General features: G+C 62.6%; 1 protein-coding gene across 1 annotated transcript in view; it reads right to left on the reverse strand.

Moving 5' to 3' along the window:
- Positions 1-741, reverse strand: part of LOC104489015 (dynein heavy chain 17, axonemal-like) — a gene marked incomplete at both ends in the record, with an annotated part of 30,584 nt that overhangs the window by 1,377 nt on the left and 28,466 nt on the right. Inside the window, 2 exon segments of the mRNA XM_010131128.1 lie at positions 51-191; positions 346-510. Coding sequence (XP_010129430.1) covers positions 51-191; positions 346-510 — 306 coding nt within the window.

Raw genomic sequence — 741 nt, forward strand, 5'->3', positions numbered from 1 at the left:
GTCCCCTGCCCCGCCTGTACAGACCACTTCCCACCGTGCTCCACAGCTACCTTGAGGGAGAACTGGTAGATGAGGTTGATCTTGTAGAGGTCGCTCAGGATGAAGTACAGCAGCGATGCTCGCTCTGCCGCTGGCCTGTAGTTTTCTCTAGCGACGTTTATTTGCACTTCAGTGACTTTGGCTTCTTTCACCTTGACACACACGAGGGTGGGTGTTATCCGGCAGCCTGGCACGTGCCGAAGCAGCACCCACCCTCCCCCTGAGTGCTGCATGCCCAGCGTGGTCCGGGAGAGCTCTCCCGCTGCCCGCGGCACTGCAGCACCAGCTCCGGGGCAGCTCGCTCACCTTCTCCTCAATTTCCATGGCTGTGCGCTTCGTCGTTTCCAGGTTCTCCACCAGCACCGTGTCCTCCAGGAACTCCCCTGCGGCAGCAGACAGCCGGGCGAGCAGGGAGTCCTCCAGCTCCTTCAGCCGGATCTTGAACTCGTTCTGGCTCTTCGTGAGGTTCGCCTACGACACCAGTGCCCCGAGGGATGCGTCAGTCACGAGACCTGGCGACACTCTGCCCTCAATCACTGTCTTTTTCAGGCTGTCACTGATGTGCTGGTGCACAAGGAGGGTGGACGTGGCCCCTCTGGGGACGCGCTGTCACCCGCAGGGTGAAGCAGTGACGGTGTTCGTGGCCGGGCCAGGCTTGGCAGGGCAATGGGGGACCTGCCGCTGCCCGCGCAGGCCCGGGCC

The sequence above is a fragment of the Buceros rhinoceros genome, unplaced genomic scaffold, assembly GCF_000710305.1.
Source record: "Buceros rhinoceros silvestris isolate BGI_N320 unplaced genomic scaffold, ASM71030v1 scaffold17992, whole genome shotgun sequence".
Lineage (NCBI taxonomy): Eukaryota > Metazoa > Chordata > Aves > Bucerotiformes > Bucerotidae > Buceros > Buceros rhinoceros.